Raw genomic sequence first — 19850 nt, 5'->3', positions numbered from 1 at the left:
TTTAACAGGCCCTTGGCACTAGTATATCAAAATGGTGGAGAGAGAGAGAGAGAGAGAGAGAGAGAGAGAGAGAGGGGGAAAGAGGGGTGTTGGAGAGAGAGAGAGAGAGAGAGAGAGAGAGGGAGAGAGTGAGTGAGTGAGTGAGTGAGTGAGTGAGTGAGTGAGTGAGTGAGTGAGTGAGTGAGTGAGTGAGTGAGTGAGTGAGAGTTAGAACAGCTACACCATCACCTACACAAACTACAGTCAAGCATTCTCAAAGTGAAACATGCTGCAATTTCAATAAAAGTCAAATCGAACCTTCAGGCTCAAATCTCACCTCAGCCAAAATCACTCTCATGAAAGGGAAAATGGATTTGACGTTGGAGGCTGACAGCATCAGCTGGTGGCACTGGTCCAGTAAGGCTTGCTTGGACGGGTTCACGCGCAGCTGGAGTTTGCTCCATATGAACACAAGGTCCCTGTGGGGAAGAGAGTTTGGAAATAAGGTTCGAGTCAGAAAAGCAAAAAAAAGACATCAAAAGGGATGATGATGATGATGATGATGATTACCCCTCACCCTGGGACAACCCAGCAAGCAAAGTGTGACTGTTAACAATGTAAGGCAAGGCAAGTTCGTTTGTATGGCACATTTCAGCAACAAGGTAATTCAAAGTGCTTTACGTGAGACATTAAAAGCATCAAGACACACAGACATACACCAGCCCACTTCCGGCTTTAGGCCTGGGCCATAGCAAACACACACCAGTATTTGGCATGTCTCTCCTATGATGCTTTTTTAGCCTCTCTTACTCTGAAATGTAAGTTAATGTAATGTATTGCTTTATAAATGTTCTTAGCCGGTAGACAAACATACTCCAGGAGCTTGCTCCATCGCCTTGTTGAGAGGGGTCAGGGAAGAATTTTTACAGCTCACTTATCTGGCCCCCGGGTGATACTGTTTTTTTGCTTCCCTCTGGAATATGTAGGGGTGGGTCGTATGCCCTCCTCCCTTGTTCTCTGTAAAGCGCATTGTGTTGCCTCTGGGTATGAAATGCGCTATACAAATAAAGCTTTGATTGATTGATTGATTGAGACAATGTGCAACAAGATCAATGTAGTCAACGCACCACAAGCAGTACATGTCTCCTCTGTGGAGCTGCTGGGAGAGGAAGGCCCTGCAGAGGGTGAGCACCAGGCCATCGTCCTCCTCCTCCCGCTCCATGTAGCAGATGACGTCCACGGCGTCCTTGGCGTCAGCCTCGGCTATCTGAGGCGGGGAACAACAAGCGACGAGTCAGCGTCTTTCTCTCAGACCAGACGCCTAGATCCCAGAACAGCAACCCACGCCAGATCCAGGACATGGTGGGGAGCATGAAACGAAGCTATACACATTACATCAGTCATTTAGCAGACGCTTTTTTCCAAAGTGACTTACAACAATCGCATCCAACGTAGGCAGTCGGTGTACGACTACTCGCCTGAACTCACAAGTGAATCTCCTTTCTAAATAAGTGACTAAAAGCAAAATCTAGTGCTGAAGCCAAAGATTTTTATTTTTATTTTTTTTTATTCAAATTTTTTAAATATAAATACAACCCGTGCTTAAGAGGGAGGATCCCGAGAGTAATACACAGCTAGACTTAACAGCTTATGCATTTTTGTTAGCCAATGAGCTTGGCTGATCTGATCACATCGATACACTATGGACATCTGAGGCCCCTCCATCCCTCTCACTAACCCCCCACCCCCACCACCCCACCTCTCACTAACCCCCCACCCACCCCCCTCTTACTAAGCCCCCCCCCCCCACCCACCCACCCACCCACCCCCCTCTCACTAACCCGTCCCCCCACCCACCCGCCCCCCCCGGTTCTCACCACTTGGTGCATGGTGTCGTGGTGCGAGGCCTTCAGCAGGCAGGTGAGGTAGACCTGGAGGAAGAACGGGTGTCGGCCCGCGGCGGGGTGCTGGGAGCAGGCCTGGGACAGGGCCGTGGCCTCGGACACCCTCTGATTGGCCGTCAGGTAGCGCACCCTCAACTCCAGGAACACCAGCATCTCAGAGTCGAGGTATCTGTCCACTGTGGGGAGGACAACAAGAGAGGAGGAGGGTGAAGAAAAACAGAGAGAGAGAGAGAGAGAGAGAGAGAGAGAGGAGGGTGTAGAAAAACAGAGAGAGAGAGAGAGAGAGGAGGGTGAAGAAAAACAGAGAGAGAGAGAGAGGGAGAGAGAGAGGAGGGTGAAGAAAAACAGAGAGAGAGAGAGGAGGGTGAAGAAAAACAGAGAGAGAGAGAGAGAGAGAGATGTAATGCACATCACTGAATAGCCCATTACTAATAAATGAGATTAAATTAAAGATCTAAGTACACAGATTTGCATCCTAAAATCATCTTGTCAAGTCTCCCCTCTTGCAGGTATAAGACTTAGCACACAAGTGACAAGCTACAAGCCTCAAAGCGTTCTCTTTGCCCACCTTCATCCTGAGGTAGTTCTGCTTCCGCCAGGATGGCGTGAAGGGCGGAGCTCGCCCACGGCCCGCCCTCTCCGATGACCCGTCTCACCTGCAGCAGGTGGACATTCTGGATCTGCACGAGCGGCGAGCAACATTCCTGAGGGGCAATCGAGGGTAGCTTTAGCTTCACAACACTGTCTGTGTTAGTAGTAGTAGTAGTTAGTATGTAGTAGTAGTAGTAGTAAGTAAGTAATATCATTGTACACTGCCAGTTAGTCTCTGCGGCATGTTCATGATTTCAAAGCCACGGTGTGTGTGTGTGTGTGTGTGTGTGTGTGTTTGTAGGAGCTCTACAAGTTGGATCCACAGTGCCTTTCCATCAATATTCTGTACAGTCTTTATCAATGGAGAGAAGATGCAAGAGATTCTCACCTGAAGAGAGTCTAAAATGTCTCTCAGGGGATTTGTCAGGAAGTCACTCTGATTGAAAAACAACAAGAGCTCAAACACGCTCCTGGGACAGAAACAAGTAGAAGCCAATGAGTCATTATGTCCTGACTGAATTCTCACTATACGCAGGAAGAAGAACATGTTTAAAATGGAGAGTGTGTGAGGTGGATTGTGTAGGCCTTGAGAGCCCACTGACGTAAGCGTATTGTACTTACAGTGCCAGGCTACTCAGGGTGCACTGCACATGCTCACAGTCCTCGGGAAAGCAGGCAGCGGCTGGGAGGAAAGAGCAGAGAGCACTCTGGAGGACCCTGAGCTTAGGAACAGGCCCCTGCCACCTCCCTGTGTACTCCTCCACCAGCTGAGTGAGGACAAGAGGGAGGGAGTGGGTGTGGTGGTGGTGGAGGAGGGAGGGAGGGAGGGAGGGAGGATGGAGGAGAGGAGAGGAGAGGAGAGGAGAGGAGAGGAGAGGAGAGGAGGGAGGGAGGGAGGGAGGGAGGGAGGGAGAGGAGAGGAGAGGAGAGGAGAGGAGAGGAGAGGAGAGGAGAGGAGAGGAGAGGAGAGAGGGAGGAGGGAGGGAGGGAGGAGGGATGGAGGGAGGGAGGGAGGGAGGGAGGAGAGGAGAGGAGAGGAGAGAGGGAGGGAGGGAGGGAGGGAGGGAGGGAGGGAGGAGAGGAGGGAGGAGGGAGGGAGGGAGGAAAGGAGGGAGGGAGGGAGGGAGGGAGGAAAGGAGGGAGGGAGGGAGGGAGGGAGGGAGGAAAGGAGGGAGGGAGGACAGGAGGGAGGGAGGGAGGAGAGGAGGGAGGGAGGGAGGGAGGGAGGAGAGGAGAGGAGGGAGGGAGGGAGGGAGGGAGGGAGGGAGGAGAGGAGAGGAGGGAGGGAGGGAGGGAGGGAGGAGGGGAGGGAGGGAGGGAGAGGAGGGAGGAGGGGAGGGAGGGAGGGAGAGGAGGGGAGGGAGGGAGGGAGAGGAGGGGAGGGAGGGAGGAGAGGAGGGAGGGGGGGAGGGAGGGAGGAGAGGAGGGAGGGAGGGAGGGAGGGAGGAGAGGAGGGGAGGGAGGGAGGAAAGAAGGGAGAGGTAAAAATAAATAGCAGAAAAGAGGAGTACAAGATGGGTAAACAAACAGGGCAAAGATGTCTCAGCATTAAACTCAAGTCACACTCAAGTCCGTGTTTTTCCTAGTAGGGATGTTTTTCTGCAGGGTCATAGCGCCGTCAGTCCAAGCCCTAGCCAGGTGACGGGGGGGAACAACCAGCCAACCTGATCTAATACATCCAGACCATCCAGGCTTTCAATGTGCATTTCACCACACGTTCACCCTATAGCTACTATAACTGTGGCTGTCGAGTCGAGCAAGGGGACAGTTAGCTCACCAGCTAGCTTTCTACACTGAATTGACTTGACTTGACTTCCACTGCCGTTTAAAGAATGATCAGCAGTTGTATCTCGAGAAAACCCACTATATCTAGCATTTATCTTGCTTTTATATGAAATGTTTGTTGTGTTTTGCTGCTATCTTGCCAGCTCAATCCAGCCTGAGCCATTCTGGGGGAGGGGAATGTGGGTTAGCATGCTAGCCTAGCTAGCTCGAACAAGTCAGCTTCATTTTGTCTGTATTTTTATCCCAAAACACCCCAAAGTCTCACCTTGCAGAACCGCCCACAATAGTTCTTGCTTTCAGGTCCGAGTTCATCTCTTAAGAAAGTGTCCAACAAACTCATCAATTGTTTTTTAAACCCCTCTAACTCAAATTCACTGTCTTCTTCCGCCATACTGCTGGTCTGAGCCAGCGCGTACAACAGCGTTGATAATCAACATTGCGTGCTGCGTACGAGGACGTGATTGGACGGTGGACACGTCAATCTAGGTGATAGTGGGCGGGAATGACTTGTGATTGGACAGTGGACACGTCAATCTAGGTGATAGTGGGCAGAGATGACTTGTGATTGGTTGTTCGCATACATACACAACCTAGCCGTCCTCCCTAGACTGAGACGAGCTTCTGTTTACGTCCTTTGCACCTGGACGTGCGTTCAATCAAGACACCAATTAATGAATGGTCAGTCTGTTAAAGCGGCCTACGGTCTTTGTATTAGTTACTCAACCATTTACAAGTATTACTTATCTGTATCATAGATCGAATGACAATATAATATGACAATATATGAATCAGTATTTATTTTGAGATACATATTAGACATGTGACTATTGACCAAGATTAGATGCAATACCAATTAGGTGCTATTGCCAATATGTGTATAAAAGGCGTATGTATATGTATGCAACACCGAACGAGAAAGGCCCCAGATTACAGTATATATGAGTGTATGAGTAGGCCTACTACATTTTATGCACAGACTAGCCTGTTGCCTTTTTCTCATTATGTGCTTGCTATCTGTTTGGCAGAAGTGTCTGGAAGCCTGGGACAACTTGTTGTTGTTCATCATTTGCCTTTAGGGTATTTGGTAGCCTGGCTGCGGCAGTAACATTCCTGTACACTGAACACAGCCTACCATTTACATGGGACAAATACATTCTGAATCTGAATCAGATATCACTTTGAACTCCGTTTGTCCCAGAAAGGTTCTCACCAAAAGTGTATTGTCCTCTCTCCCCAACCTCTTCCCTCTTTAGGCTACTCCCTCTCTTCTCCTCTCCTCCTCCCTCCTCCCTCCATCCTGTCTAAACCTACATTACATCACCTCATTTGCCTGCCTTTCACAGTCCCACGCCTGGACCTTGTGTTCACATTCTGAATCACCGCAGGCTGTAGCCTATACACACACTGCGTGCTGTGAAACACACAATCCTAAAAATATCTTCTTGCTGTCTCTTGTTACATGTCCAAATACGATGCTCTCCATCTATAGAGTACAATGTACCTCTAAACCGACTACTGGCTGCCACTTGGTCTGCATGGCTGGATGAGGGTGCCTTATTGCCCAATCTCTGCAATTGGCAGTTTAAGGACTGTGATAGCCTGTAGCACACCGACTGTCTGACATTTTAATATAATGGAATATCTTGCTACTGTGTCCTTCGGGTCTTAATGAGTCATGTGGGAGAGACAGAACCACCTGCCATCATTGCCTGAGAGGTAGCACCCACAGCAGCCTTTGAAACTGTGAGACTGACTGTAGGTTTATTTATAATGAGATGGGAACACGCTTCACAAAGCCAGGTTTGCTGTCTAAATGTATCTGTAGGCCTATCTCCTGGAGAATGGTGAAACAGGTAAAGTGGTAAGGCAGACGTGTGTGTGTGTGTGTGTGTGTGTGTGTGTGTGTGTGTGTGTGTGTGTGTGTGTGTGTGTGTGTGTGTGTGTGAGAGAGAGAGAGAGAGAGAGAGAGAGAGAGAGATTCTAGTCTCTTGGTGGCAGGTACCTTTTCTGAAAGGCAGTGGGCTTTTTACATGCCACAAACAGCGCATGCCCCGCTTTCACATAATTCATATGTGACTGCTGCCCCCTAGTGGAAGAAGGTTGGCATTGGTCAAGGTGACTGCAGTGCAGTGTTGTTTCAAATTTACCGGATCTTTATTCTGCTACACAGACACACACACATTACATTCAGTGAGTGGCGACACGACACACACACACATGCAGCTTCCGGGGGCCGCCGGTGGAAACTGTTTCCTGTGTTTATATAATACATCCATGGTTTATCCCAACCAAGCCGTCCTCCTCCAGGGGCAGCCAGGAGCAGTGGGCAGACATCGTTCATGACTCCCGGGGACCAGGTCCAAGCGCTCAGTCTAGGTCTTGGTCAGGGACCGGACTGAAGAGCATCTGTTGTTCTGCATGTTTTTCGTATTGGGTTCTTTGGAAGGAAATCCTTGTAACCATGGGGAGAACATGCAAACTCCACACAGAAAGGCCCAGTGCCCTTCTTGCTGTGAGGAGACAGTACAAGGTATCGCGCCACCATGCCGCACGTGAGCAATTTTGGGGTTCAGTGTTCTGCTCAAGAACCCTTCAGCACACGCCGGGATCGAACCGGGGACCTTGTGAACCCCAGCTCCTATAAGTCAGACAACAAATCTAGAATCTTGAACAAAAAGAGATAGAGAAAACTCCATATTTGAAAAAAGACATTTTTATTTTTGTTGATTATAAAAGTCTTAATATAGAATCCCTTAACCAACTACAATTATAAGTTAATACGTTTTTCTTATTCACACCATTTTCGCAAAAAATAATTGAAACAAAATAAAATAAATGCAAAGCTAAACAAAACAGAGAATATTCATATCTACTCATATCACCCTTTCAGTTAGCCTACTGCAATAGCAGGTCAGATAAACACAGTGTGGTTTTGCCAAGTCTTCCCTCAACTATGTTCACTCTCTCTCTCCTAGGGCCTGGGATCTCTGGTGCATTGTGAGGAGGAGGTGTGGAGACTGCATGAGGAGGCCAGGAATCAAGACTTGAGATTCAATATCTGAGAAGACGGTTATCAACAGATAAGAGGTTGTTGTTCTCCAGTGATCTTGAGTATATACTAAACTAAACTAAATGAAGTCACAGCCTCTGGAGATATCTGCATTCTTGCATACATAAGCAAACACGTTTTGAACAGACCAGGGCTGAGTTTCCCAGAGGCATCGTAGCGCTACGTTCATCGTAAGCTATGGCGTTCATCATAGCGTTACGATGAACGTAGCGCTACGATGCCTCTGGGAAACTCAGCCCAGGGCCATGACTGAAAGGAGGGCCTCTGGAAAGAAGCAGCTGTGTCACATCCAGGCCACCATAGAATCTTCTGCATACCGTTGGCACACAAATAAACCTTTTGTTGCTTCGCACAGTACCTGCTATAAAAGACGTGTGTTGAATTCAGACACGGCCGACATACTGAAATGCATCCCATCACAACATGCTGTACGTGATGCAATAATGGGTTATGCAAATGAGGGTGTTAACTTCTGCTTCTCCATATCGACCGTGCAGAATATAACAAGTTGACTGGGCGTGATTGTCCTGAGACCCAGCATGGTCCACTGCACACTCCTAAAGTCAACCCCAAGCCCCTTGTCCCTGGAGGTCAACCTAACAGCTGCATGCTGACTAGCTAGGGTTCAAACCTGGTCTTTGGCTGAGGTTATATGCTGTAGGGGTTGGATTGTAAGTGGCCAAATGACAAATCACAGCTTGCATTCATACTGTATGGAGTTGATGTTAACGTTATTGTTTTTTCCCCATATGGCTTATACAAGTGCATGTAGGCTAGGGGTGGTTCAAACCTAGGTATGCTATATACGCCTTCAAAACACAGCAGTCTCTTCATACAAGTTCTAGAACCTGTACATTTGCACACACATGCAAAGTTCCACCCGTGAGATTCAAACACAAACACACACACTCATCTGCAGTGCAATTCATGACAACACCCCACCACAGAGTTCAACTACCACATCCCCAGTGTACCATCACCAGCTAGCCCATAATAGTCCTTTAGTAACCAATGTAAAGGACTGGAGTTGTATTCATGGAGGTAGACAATCTCTGTGACAAGTGACAACATGAGGGGGGACTTTTTCTTCTTCCAAAAATGAAATTCCTATTCTAGATGTTTCATGCAGGTTCTGTTTTTTTGACACGGCTGAAGCTTGGCCCTAAATTTAAAGGGATATTCCGTATTTCCACTGAATGTGCAATTTAGTCCAGCACTTAACAATCCTTGTCCAGCAAACTCAGTCTTTAAATAATTGTGTTTAAAATTGTATACAGCAATGTTATACATGCGGGTGAGTGACATTTCTTTAATATGCTATATGTTTATTTGCTAGAGCTTGAAAATGAAACGTCAATCCCTTCTCTTGTGCCTTTCTGTCCATCAGCCTCTATACATATCATATACACACAGCATTAAAGCCCAGGGTCTCCACCGCTGCCTGGTTTGTTTGTTGTTTCTTTGTTTGTTTGTTTGTTTCTCTCAGCATGAACACAAACCTGTGCACCCAGACTCCCTCCACCACAGCGTGAAGCTTGGGTTATTCTCTCAAACCGGAAGCGTATGCGCACAGCTGTGGACGCGAAGTTCCGTTTATACGACTTCTGCAGTCCGCTTGGAGGATGCGGCAGTGGGGTGCTCTCATAGCGCAAAGAAAGAATGTGAGGTGCGCGGATGTTCGCATAGAGCCTACGTGTTTCTCTCCGATGACGAAATTGACGTCCCGTAGCCCCTAGTGGACCCTCGCACACTAGCAGATGAGGAAAGTATAACCAGGGCTTTGGACTAGAACTTAAGACTAGAACTAAAGACTGGAACTTAAGGTACTAACTTGCACATGCCTTCAGTGGCAGTACTGTTAGTCCCAGAGAAGGCAAGGCAGGGATTGAGACACTCAGCGAGGTTAAGTCATAAGTATATGTGTGCAAGAGTGTCGGTGGTTCCATGCAGGATGTATGAGACTTATTCTGTGTGTGTGTGTGTGTGTGTGTGTGTGTGCATGTCCAGGCACAGAGTGTGTAAATGTATGTATGTGTGTACTGTACAATGTGCTGCTAGTCCACTCCAAGTGCTTTGAGCTGTCTTTCGATGTCTTCGTCAGAGATGGCGTCTGATTTGGAGGCAGAGGCGCTGGGGTGATTTCGGCCGGCCGAGGGGGCGTTCACCATCTAGAGGGTCCACAAAACATCCGTTACCCACAAACCCCCAGTCTCCTTCACAACGACATGTTTCCTAGTGGCAATAGACGCAAAACAAACACACATAGCTGCTGAACGCAACCTGATCCTCAGAGGAATTGTTTAATGGCAGCGTGACAGCGTTTCTGCTTGGTGGTCGACCGCGGCGCCATTTCCGCACACACGGCAGGATCAGTCAAAAGACTCAGGGTTTTTCCTCACCTTTCCCGAGACTTCGATGCCGATCTCATCCAGGACCTGGTTGACGATCCCCTCGGACTCCTCCTCGTCCCCGGACTCCTCAAACAGCTCGTCTAGCGTGTCGTTTACTGGCACAAACACAAACAAACAAATACATCTGAGCGGTGCATTTTCAGTCATATTTTCAAATACTTTATTTCTTCAAACAGGGAAAGCAAACATTGTGCATTAGCAAAAGTAGAAGCTTTAGGCTGATGAATCACTGATGCTCCTACTTTTGCTCTATGCATTTTAATGTCTCTTTGTAATGTCTTAATGTCTTATTGTCGTATTTCGTAGTGTCTATAGTGTCTTAATGTCTTACTTTGTAAACGTCTCCTGTCATATTGTTGTAATGTCTTACTGTCTTATGTCTTAAGTCATGTCTTGATGTCTGAGAGTGCCGGGCACAGTGCATTTCATTGTATTTTATAAATACACATGACAATAAAAGCCTTGAACTTGAACTTGTGTCTGATGTCTTTGACCCCGCAGTGGTGGAAAGAACTGCCCAAGGACGTCAGGACAGCAGAGTCACTGCCCATCTTTCACCGCAGGCTTCAAGAAGAACTATCACGATCCTCCCCCTTAAAGCACCTATTGATATTTTGCTACTCTTGTACTTTACCTTCAGCACTAGATTATGCTCTTAGTCACTTGTTTTAGAAAGGAGATGCACTTGTGAGTTCTGGCGAGTAGTAGTACACTGACTACCTACGTTAAATGCAATTATAGTAAGTCGCTTTGGATAAAAGCGTCCGCTAAATGACTGTAATGTAAAGTAATAAAAGTGTCTGCTGAAGGACTAATGTAATGCGATGTCTTTAATGAGGCCAACGATGTCAGGCGTCTCTCTCTCTTACTCAGCTCCTCCGTCATCTCCATCTTCATGTTCTCCTTCTGGAAGTTCTGCATCGTCTGGAGGGTCTTCTGGGGATCCATCTTCTTATTCACAGCCTGCATGGTCTGACATGGGAGGACGGGGACGATGAAGACACAGTCAGCACATCTCTGAGCATCTCTGAACACTCTCACACACATGGAACGGAGAGAAACAGAGTCCTCCTCCTGAGTAGGTAGCGAGGTTGTTGGTTAAACTCACTCCCCCAATATTAATACCGTTGACATGCGCCGATGAAGAGCTAGCTTTTCATCTGGTAACTAGTTAAAACGGTGTCTGACCCTCGGGACACCTGGGTTCGAATCCCACCCGGCGCCTGCTGAAATGTATGGGTTACACACAACACACACACACACACACACACACATACAGACTTACTTTGGTGGTGGTAGCCATGGCTCCCGCCATCTTCATCTGGGACTGCATCAGCTTGGTCTGACTGGACATGGAGGTGACCTTTGAACTGACTGCGTACGTCCTGTTCTTTTGCTTCCTCAGCTGGACCAGCTGCTTGGCCAGGATGGTGCACGCTTCCTTGTTGCCCATCCGAGCCATCTTCTTGATCTCCAGCTCCTGCCCCGACATGACACAACCGAATATTAGACAACTAGCCCAGTGGGACCTGAAGGTTGCAGGTTCGACAAGTGACTTCACATCAATTATTGCCTACCGTTGTGCCCTTGAGCAAGGCACTCAACCCCAACACTACGGTCGATTTCGTATGCTCAATGATTCAAATGTAAAATATGCATTCATCATTCATGACTCACTGGATGGGTGTGCATTCTGTCAAACAACAGTCATGTTGGGTTTGGATCAGACTACTACCTGGAACTCACTGACTCACCAGCTGCTTTTCTTGTTTCTCGAGGGCAGCTCTGTCTCTGGTGATCTGTCTCTGCGTTCCTCTCAGATCCTTGGTCTGCTCTTTGATGACGTCTATGTAAATCAAAGCAAGACAGATATGACTCAAAACTCATCTCTTCAAGAAGTACTACAACAATCCTCCCTCCTAAGCACTTATTGTATTGTACTGTATTGCACTGTACTTTAGATTGCTATTCTTGCCCTTTGCCTTCAGCACTAGATTATGCTCTTAGTCACTTGTTTTAGAAAGAAGATGCACTTGTGAGTCCTGGCAAGTAGTAGTACATTGGCTTTTCCTACGTTAAATGCAATTATTGTTAGTCGCTTTGGATAAAAGCGTCTGCTAAATGACTGTAATGTAATATGAAACCATGACAGATATGTTTTTTCCCTCATTAGCTATTAGTATCACATTGACACACAAGGAACTACACAGCAGATTACCTTAACGTTACGAGGCTAGTTAAGGAATGGATAGGTGGAAGACTTAGTAAGTAAGTAAGTAAGTAACTTTGACCGCCCTCCTTCCATTCAAGCTGTCTAAGTTAAATACCTCTCTGTAACAGCACTTCAATACCTCTCTGCCTGGGTGTGTTGTTAGCTAGATCCCACTGAGCAAAGACACGTCTAGAAGACGTCTTTTAGATGTCTTTTTTGTCTTTTTCGGACGTCCAAAGACATCCAATTAGGAGCCAGAATGAATGTTTTTTAGACGTTCAGATATTGAACCCGTTCTGCACGTCCACAGACGTCTTAGAGGGGTCCAAGCCAGACGTGTGAATATTGAGGGGTCCAGCAGACGAACACACGGGGTTCAGGACCGACGGACGTTATTAAGACATGATCTGAACGTCTCCCTGACGTTGTGTGTTTGCTGGGTCCTTCCATTCAAGCTGTCTAAGTTAAATACCTCTCTGTAACAGCCATTCAATACCTCCCTGCCTGGGTGTGTTGTTAGCCAGTTAGCTTGCTAGCTGTTACCAAGCCACATTACAGCCTGTAGCTCACATTCACTCACCATCAACGGTCTTTTTCTTGAAAAAATCCATTATTACGGGCGACAGCTTCTCAGAAGATGAGTTACTGGTCACGGCTGATGTTAAAGAATGCTTTAGATGTCTAATGTAACCTCGTATAGCAGCGAGTTTGTGTTTATTTCCGGGTTTCCCACCGACCAGGAAGAGCATCGACAAGGAGGAGACTTTTGATTGGTCAGAGCTTTGGCAGATCCCTCCTCCGCCAATCAGAATCGAGTATTTAATCAAATTAACTTTTAACAAAAAAGGACAGGTACCAGTATTGTGACTATTGTCGGTTTGAAGTCAGGATGGGTTCGGTTTAGGACAATGGCTTGAAACCGTGCTGCTTTCCCTGGATTTAGAGAATAGGGCTAAAAAGCGAAGAGTTTTGTCCCTGTCTCTCATTCAACGACAGTGAGGGAGGGGAGATGACTTCAGCATTTCATCTCAACATAGCCCTAAATATAATTATTGCATCAGTTTTCTTGTCGTGTATATGACTTTAAATCCCTGCCCCAGATAGAAAACTAAAGTCTTTCAGCGTCTTTTTTTTTTCCCAACCAACTTCTGCCATAACCACGCCCCCGCGAGTTTTCATTGGACAACCCTAACCCTAACCCTATCCCTAACCCAATGAAAACTCGCGGGGGCGTGGTTATGGCAGAAGTTGGTTGGGAAAAAAAAAATCACGCAAGGCGTTTTCATCAACAGAAACACAAACATCCACCAGGGGGCGACTGTGTGAGTCTTACCGATGACGTCATCCTCCCAGCCGGGTATCTAAACCCCTCTGATCCGCTCGACCGGTCCTTTCCCTACCGAGTCCTCCTCAGACGAGTCGGGATCCATCAACATCCTCCCTCCAGCGTCGCATCCGCCATCTTACAACATGATCGTGTACAAGTGCGTGATCACCGGTAAGAGGACATGTTCATATTGTTGGGGTTTCGTCGGTCGTTCCGTTGTTTAAAAACCGTTTTTTTTTTTTGTGTGTGTAAAATGGCCAAGATGGGCTCGAGGCCTACCGGAAGTGCCTTTGTGGCGGGTGATGCGTCGTAAGAGACGTTATTTTTTGTGACGTGAGAAATAAACTGAAACATTTGTGTGTGTTTTTCACTCACGCAATTCGACTGTGTTAGATTAACTGCTCGGGTGACAATGTTGGACATGTTGATCGGTTGAACTAACTACCGGTAACCGGGACACCGAGTTCAACCGAGGCTAACATAGAGGCTAACATGGAGGCTATCATGGAGGCTAACCTCCTCGACACGACGCCGGGCCCCGAGGCTCAGCCTCACTTTCTCTACCCTCAAGTTTTCATCAACTTTATTTAATAGATACCCCCTTTTATCGACGTAAAGTGGCTTTAAAGAATATAAACGGATAGAATAAGAACAAGAGACGTTAAGCTACACAATCAAGCCGAGGCTCAATAGAGGCTAATATGTTGCTCAATAGACCGGCTGGCCTCTAATACCCCCGTCAGCAGTAACGTTATACGATATTTACCCCTGTGAGGGGAGCTGCTATTTAAACCCGTGACTGGCAGAGTATTATAAGTATTACGTGTTTTATATGAAGCCTTTTGTTGTAGCCCTGCCAACAATGTGAGCTACATGACTAAAGCTTAGTTAGCTAGGGAGCTCAACGTGAGCTAGTCCATATATTACGGTATTATACACTACGGTAGCTAGTCCATATATTACGGTATATACACTACGGTAGCTGCTCCATATATTACGGTATTACGGTAGCTAGTCCATACGGTATATACACTACGGTAGCTAGTCCATATATTACGGTATTATACTACGGTAGATCGCCACCCAGTTGTAGCAGAATAGCTCTTTAAGCTATCCCCATTACATTCGTCATCCAAAAGCTATGTAGGCTAATGAGGGTAAGAAGCTTGGATCACATCGGGTTTCCCATTTTGTCCAACAGGGGACGAGATGTTCTCCGACGGCTACAAGTTCAAGATGACCGAAGACGGCTTGATGTATGAAGTCGATGGAAAGGTATGTAGCGATGACGTTGATTCAGAAGGCCCAAGCCTAACTACTAAACGGTATACATGGTACCCTACCACTAGGGTAATGAGGTAGCTGTAGTCATGTGATGTTGCTTTTAATCAATGCTTCTACTGTGGTGACAGCAATATGTCGCATGTATACATCTTGGTGGATTATTGACATGGGTTATTACAGGGTTGGGGCATGGTGGTGGTCATGGTCAATTGCTGGGAGGCACACAGCTATGCTGTCTGCCGAGATTAACGGTGCGTCCTGATTCCTTGTGGCACAACCAGCTGATTACCAGGTCGGATAATATCGACGACGCCCTGATCGGGGGCAACGCCTCGGCCGAGGTTGTCGACGAAGGCTCGGAGGCCAGCTCCGTCAGTGGTGTCAACATCGTCCTCGACTTCAAACTCCAGGAAGCCGCCTCCTTCAACAAGAAGTCGTATGGCACCTACATCAAGCGGTACCTCAAGGCGTAAGTGGCTCCTTATGCTCTAGTGTTCACACCCGGCGCGGCGAGAAAATTCGTCCCAATCCCGCCGCGGGATCCAGCGGTTGCGGCATGAATCCGCCACATAAAGTTACAATTTTTTTGCGAATGTCGCTGTGCGGAGAATCCTGGCCGGCGGGTTCGCCTGATTCGCGCCGCCCAGTTTGTGTGAATTGTAATGACTTTTTATGTAAATTCGCCGCACGGCCGGAAAAATGTGCGCTGGTGTTAACACAGCTTTACGCATCGAAGGTGTATGTGCTCGAGTTAAGCTTTGAACTACAAATCTCTCACTACGAGTGAACTACAAATCCCACACTACGAGGGCCATCTGTGGTGCCACTCCCCCAAGCATCCTTGACAGCCTGGAACTCCCATCCCCATGGTGATCCCCGGGTTTAAATGACTGTGATGCGACATGGATATCTCCGTGCTTTCTGCCTGCCTTTTACCCCGTGGCGGTGCGGATTGAATAGGAGATGACACGACAAATTGATCTCTCGTTTTTGAGTCAACAAGGGCAGTCTGTAGGGGTGGGAATCGGCAGTGATTCCATTAGATTTTGATTCTTGGAGTCACGATTTTGATTTCAAATTGATTATCGCAGATTTGATTATGATCGAATTTTGAACGACATTTTCACCGTTTGACTGCAGCTTAAAAGAGGCAATTTGCGAATCGATCTTTAATCATCGAGAATAGAATTGTGATTCTTACGTGAATTGATTTTTTTTCACCACCCCTAGTCTGTAGTGCTGCCATGGTCTGGGACTCAAAAGTAAACAGGGATTTTTCTAAATGAGAGTTGTGTGAAAGGTAAATGGTAACGATGCGGCTCCATCAGTGTGTTAACGTGTCTGTGTTCATCCACAGGATCAAGACCAACCTGGAGGAGAGCGACCCCGACAGAGTGAACGAACTGATGGCCAAAGCGCCGGCACGCGTCAAGCTGATCATGGAAAACCTGGACAAATTCCAGGTACTTGACAGCTGCCGTTCTATCTTTAGGAAATGGCCGACTTTGTTTCTAACTTATGGGTGGGATGATCTGTGGCGTAGATGTTGGAAGTATCCAATGGAATGTACTGTGATGACAATCTTAGGACACCTTTGGAGGTTGTGACCTATGAAAAGAACAATCATTAAATCTGAGTACATTTTCCTTCCCGTTTCCAAACGTGACTAACAAACTGTGTTTGGGGGTAGAATCACGCTGCAGACCTGTGTTTGAGGGTAGAATCACGCTGCAGACCTGTGTTTGGGGGGTAGAGTCACGCTGCAGAGCTGTGTTTGGGGGTAGAATCACGCTGCAGACCTGTGTTTGGGGGTAGAATCACGCTGCAGACCTGTGTTTGGGGGTAGAATCACGCTGCAGACCTGTGTTTGGGGGTGGAATCACACTGCAGACCTGTGTTTGGGGTAGAATCACGCTGCAGACCTGTTTGGGGGTAGAATCACACTGCAGACCTGTGTTTGGGGGTAGAATCACGCTGCAGACCTGTGTTTGGGGGTGGAATCACACTGCAGACCTGTGTTTGGGGGTGGAATCACACTGCAGACCTGTGTTTGGGGGTAGAATCACGCTGCAGACCTGTGTTTGGGGGTAGAATCACGCTGCAGACCTGTGTTTGGGGGGTAGAATCACACTGCAGACCTGTGTTTGGGGGTAGAGGGGGGTGGAGGGAATGTTAATGTATTTGGATGTGTTCTTGGAGGTCCTCTAGTCGTGTTGTGTTAACGCCCGTGTCGTCCCCTCTGTCAGTTCTTCACGGGAGAGAACATGAACCCCGACGGCATGCACGCTCTGCTGGACTACCGCGACGACGGAATCACACCCTACATGCTTTTCTTCAAAGACGGACTGCTGGCCGAGAAATTTGTAAGTTCTGTCCCCGCGTCTTCGGTCACTGGCATGGCTGGCAGTGGTGGCGTCGCCGCCCAGTTCCAAGCGATAGCTCAGTGTTTGGGTCACCAGTGTGCAGTGGGGGGCTGTACAGTGGCGATAATCCAAACTTTAAAAAGAAAAACGTTGCAGTTGTAATCGCCGGTACCCTTCATTCAGCCTCCATCCCCACCTCGGATGTGTCGTCGTCCCCACGCCCTGTATCTCGTTAGTAAAACGCCTGGGGTGCGTTCAAATTCAGCAAACTATTTCCCGTTAGCTTTGTGTTCGCCGCAAACATTTGCTAGCAGACACTAACAGTCTGGAGAGGTAGTTCGCCAGTAACGGAACGAGGATCCCAATGGACCCAGGCTTGTAGCCTAACGGTATTTTGGAACATTGTCGCGTTTATGCGAACTATTTGGAACGTTCATTAAAAGCCGTTCAAATGTGCCCGTTTGGAGTAAACATGTTTGTGACGAACGTTGGCCTCTGTTGGCTGAATCTGAACGCAGCCCTGGTTCATCTGGGACCAGCATCCACTGATAGACCTGAAGCCGATCTGCTTGTGACTTTGGTGTTTGCGCTCGGATGCCAAATAAAACCAAAACACCTTCCTTGTCCTTCTGACTGTCAGTGTGGCAGGCCGGATTGGTCTGTGGAAAACACCAGATGGCTTACCTGCCACTGAACATGTTGACTAGTGTACATACTTAAAAAAAAAAAAGTTCCCCTTTTTTTTTGCGAGTGTCGCTGCGCGGAGAATCCTGGCCGGCGAGTTCGCCTGATTCGCGCCGCCCGCCGCCCAGTTTGTGCGACTTGTATTGACTTTCTATGTAAACTCGCCGCACGGCCGGAAAAATATGCGCCCGGTGTGAACAGCTTTACACAACGAAGGTGTAGGTGCTTGAGTGAAGCTTTGAACTACAAATGTCTTAACTACGAGTGAACTACAAATCCCACACTACGAGTGAACTACAAATCCCACTCCCAAGCATCCTTGACAGCCTGGAACTCCCATCCCCATGGTGATCCCCGGGTTTAAATGACTGTGATGCGACATTGATATCTCCGCGCTTTCTGCCTGCCGTTTACCCCGTGGCGGTGCGGATTGAATAGGAGATGACACGACATTGATCTCGTTTGTGGAAAAAAAAATACCAAAAAACATTAAGACTGATTGATTCATAATTTGAGTAATTTTGTTGATTTTCCCTTGACTTTGCGAGCTCGTTTAACCCTACATTACTCTCTTATAGCTACATGCATTGAGTTATTAATGGCGATCTCTAGGTGTATCAACATGTTATGTTGGGAGGAGGAGGAGAGTGGGGGGGGAGGAGGAGGAGGATGGGAGGAGGAGGAGAGTGGGGGGGGAGGAGGAGTATGAGCAGTCAGTCAACTTATGGTTTTTAGTGTTTGACGCTTTTTCCCCTCTTTCTTCCCTCCTGTCTCATCACAGTGAATCACCAGGACCATCTTAGGAAGTGCCTAGATCGGACGTGGCTGCTAGTCTGTTACCACCAACCAGATCATGGACTTGACCTTGCATTCCCAAAGCCACTTGCGAAAGCTTACCCCCCCCCCCTCCACCCCACCCCAACTTTTTTTTTAACCAGCCATTTTGTTTTGGTATCCCCACCACCACCCTCCAAACCCCGCTGGTCTCCTTGGCCGTGGTCTCGGAGTCTGGCGTGACGCCATCACGTCCCATCGGCCGCAGCTGTGGCGGTCTGCGTCGACCCCCCTTCCCTCCGGACGGACTCGTGACCACGCAGCGTCGTGGTGGACACTGTCAGATGTACAGACGTGTATGCCCCGTCCCCTCAAGAATTGTATAGGACTCATCGACGCTAGATGTGGAATAAATAAATGGGCCTTGGGCCGAACTATTTCCTGCTTTTGTAATGCAATTTTTTGTGTTATGAAATACAGGAGACCCATTAAACGATGTATGGGGCGATAACTATCCGAGAAGCCTCAATCTTGGGCTGTTCTCAAGACGGGTTTATATGAAGCCAGCTCCAACAGGCCGATCTGTGACCAGGGATGACCACTGAGAAACTACACATTAAACCAATATAGTACATTATTACTTAACTGCCTTTAGTAGATGCACTTGAATGGTATTTAGTAGATGCACTTGAATGGTATTTAGTAGATGCACTTGAATGGTATTTAGTAGATGCCCAAAGCGAGGAAGTGGTAGTACTTCATGGAAGAGGTGAGTTTTGAGCCTGCCGTGAAAGATGGGCAGCGTCTGCAGTCTTGACGTCGGGACAGAAGAGCCATGTTGACTGAGGATCGACTGCAGGGGCCTCGGGAGCAAGGCTCCGAACCGGTTCAAGGAACGGAAACGAAAACCGAAAACGAACGGTATTTTACGAGGAACAGAAACAGGAACGAAAACGAAATGGTCTTTAATTGTTCCAGAACAGAAACGTTAATTTGAAATCTTTAAAACCGGTTAATAACGTTATTTTTTCGTTCTTTGTAGTAGGCCTATATAACTTAAAAATAATTGTAAAAAAGAAGAAAGCTGAGCCTTTTATGGCCGAATAGGCTAAATTAAATTAATTAAATTTGTAGCCTACATCTTGTCCTGTTTTTGTAATGTAGCCTAGGCCCCTAAATCTGTTATTTCAGTCAGGATCTTAAATGCTTGCTTAGCGAAATGAAGAGATTTAGATATTACAACAACACACAACATGCATAGCCTAGTTCCGACTAGGGATGTGCGCAGCAACTATTTTCACTGATGACTAGACGGTGGTTTTGTAACCGATTATATGACTAGTCTAAAAACAGGATTCCCAAGTTTCTACAACAAGTGCTATTTAGAAAAATTGAGGATGTTTCTCAAAGTCTGCGAGCTAAGATGCATGACTATTCTTGATGTTTCCAACCACTCAGCGGCAGCC

General features: G+C 47.4%; 2 protein-coding genes across 2 annotated transcripts; one reads left to right on the top strand and one right to left on the bottom strand.

Moving 5' to 3' along the window:
* Positions 1 to 7583: 7583 nt before the first annotated feature.
* Positions 7584 to 12653, bottom strand: LOC311321921 (charged multivesicular body protein 2b-like). The gene is made up of 6 exons (XM_084453936.1): positions 12533 to 12653; positions 11495 to 11586; positions 11026 to 11220; positions 10610 to 10712; positions 9729 to 9835; positions 7584 to 9497 (listed from the first exon to the last, which is right to left on the bottom strand). The coding sequence occupies exons 1-6, from the start codon at positions 12561 to 12563 to the stop codon at positions 9384 to 9386; spliced, it is 642 nt and encodes a 213-aa protein (XP_084310062.1). The 5' UTR covers positions 12564 to 12653; the 3' UTR covers positions 7584 to 9383.
* A 644-nt stretch (positions 12654 to 13297) lies between these two features.
* On the top strand, positions 13298 to 18823 carry LOC311321380 (translationally-controlled tumor protein homolog). The gene is made up of 6 exons (XM_084453351.1): positions 13298 to 13450; positions 14481 to 14554; positions 14845 to 15032; positions 15921 to 16026; positions 16810 to 16926; positions 18392 to 18823. The coding sequence occupies exons 1-6, from the start codon at positions 13423 to 13425 to the stop codon at positions 18392 to 18394; spliced, it is 516 nt and encodes a 171-aa protein (XP_084309477.1). The 5' UTR covers positions 13298 to 13422; the 3' UTR covers positions 18395 to 18823.
* The last annotated feature ends 1027 nt before the right edge of the window (positions 18824 to 19850 follow it).

This window comes from Borostomias antarcticus (genome assembly GCF_949987555.1).
Source record: "Borostomias antarcticus genome assembly, chromosome: 19".
Taxonomy (NCBI): Eukaryota; Metazoa; Chordata; class Actinopteri; order Stomiiformes; family Stomiidae; genus Borostomias; species Borostomias antarcticus.
The sequence above is the reverse complement of the archived record's forward strand: the minus strand, read 5'-3'. Positions and strand labels throughout refer to the sequence as shown.